At 26.4% G+C, this 848-nt stretch overlaps 2 protein-coding genes across 3 annotated transcripts in view; one reads left to right on the top strand and one right to left on the bottom strand.

Annotated features, from left to right (window-relative positions):
* The window catches only part of LOC107611633 (cyclin-A2-1), a gene marked incomplete at its 5' end in the record, with an annotated part of 9,007 nt that extends 8,492 nt beyond the window's left edge, over window positions 1–515 (top strand). Inside the window, one exon of the mRNA XM_021108350.1 lies at window positions 82–515. Coding sequence (XP_020964009.1) covers window positions 82–150 — 69 coding nt within the window. The remainder of the gene's footprint in view (window positions 1–81) is intronic.
* The window catches only part of LOC107611632 (E3 ubiquitin-protein ligase MIEL1-like), a 4,872-nt gene continuing 4,130 nt past the window's right edge, over window positions 107–848 (bottom strand). For both annotated transcript variants that reach the window (XM_021109988.1, XM_021109990.1), the window contains one exon: window positions 107–445. In XM_021109988.1, coding sequence (XP_020965647.1) covers window positions 433–445 — 13 coding nt within the window. In that variant the 3' untranslated portion in view covers window positions 107–432. The remainder of the gene's footprint in view (window positions 446–848) is intronic.

The raw sequence follows: 848 nt of genomic DNA, 5'->3' as shown, positions 1-848 counted from the left end.
ACATTATAATATTTTTTTCTATGTTCTCTAAAAATGTTAATGAGATCATCACTTGACAATGAACTTTGCTTCTTGTGACAGTTCAATTGTGTGGCAACACTGTCTCCAAATCCAAAACCTGTGCAATCGCTCTTCCAAGTTCAAGTGTAAATTAATGCAACTCAAAAGTCTAAAAGCATGACTTCGGAATTTCTGGTACAGTACAACGATGTTATCATCAGTTGTGAGTGACATATGTTACCAATTGATCTTTGTAATTTCTAATTACTGCTGTTTGTAACATATAAGGTGGTCTCAAAATTCTGGCAAATTCCAGATTTCAATGTAACATTAAAATTGTTACATTATATGATGTTATACGGTTAAAAGCAATGTGTTGAGGTACTAACATCAAAGTAGATATTTCGTGGAGGTTGTACCATTGTGGCTGTTTCAAGATTTTTTCCTGTATTGAAACATTTGTTTGTATTATCAAATTGTCAAAAAGGTAAAAAAAAAATGCACAGTTTATATTATGTTTCTTTTAGTCTGTTACAACATGCAACAATTGATAGAAGGAAAGATGTTTCTTAAATTATTATTTTCATGTTGACATCTATTATACCACTTTTAAATTTTGGTGTAGTCCTTATTTAGGTAAAACATTTTTTGAAAAATTTTAAAATTTTTTTTAATGTTTTAATTAATTTTATTCATAATTTTCAAATATATTTTAGAGTATAATTTTCATGTGAAGCATCAAAACTAAACTTTTAAAAGTATTTTAAAAAGTTTAAAAATAAACATACTTTACTTTATTACTTTAGCATGCAATTTTTTTTTAATAAAAAATGTTTATTTTATTGGCC

The sequence above is a fragment of the Arachis ipaensis genome, chromosome B08 (genome assembly GCF_000816755.2).
Source record: "Arachis ipaensis cultivar K30076 chromosome B08, Araip1.1, whole genome shotgun sequence".
Taxonomy (NCBI): Eukaryota; Viridiplantae; Streptophyta; class Magnoliopsida; order Fabales; family Fabaceae; genus Arachis; species Arachis ipaensis.
This window is presented reverse-complemented; position numbering and strand designations above follow the sequence as displayed.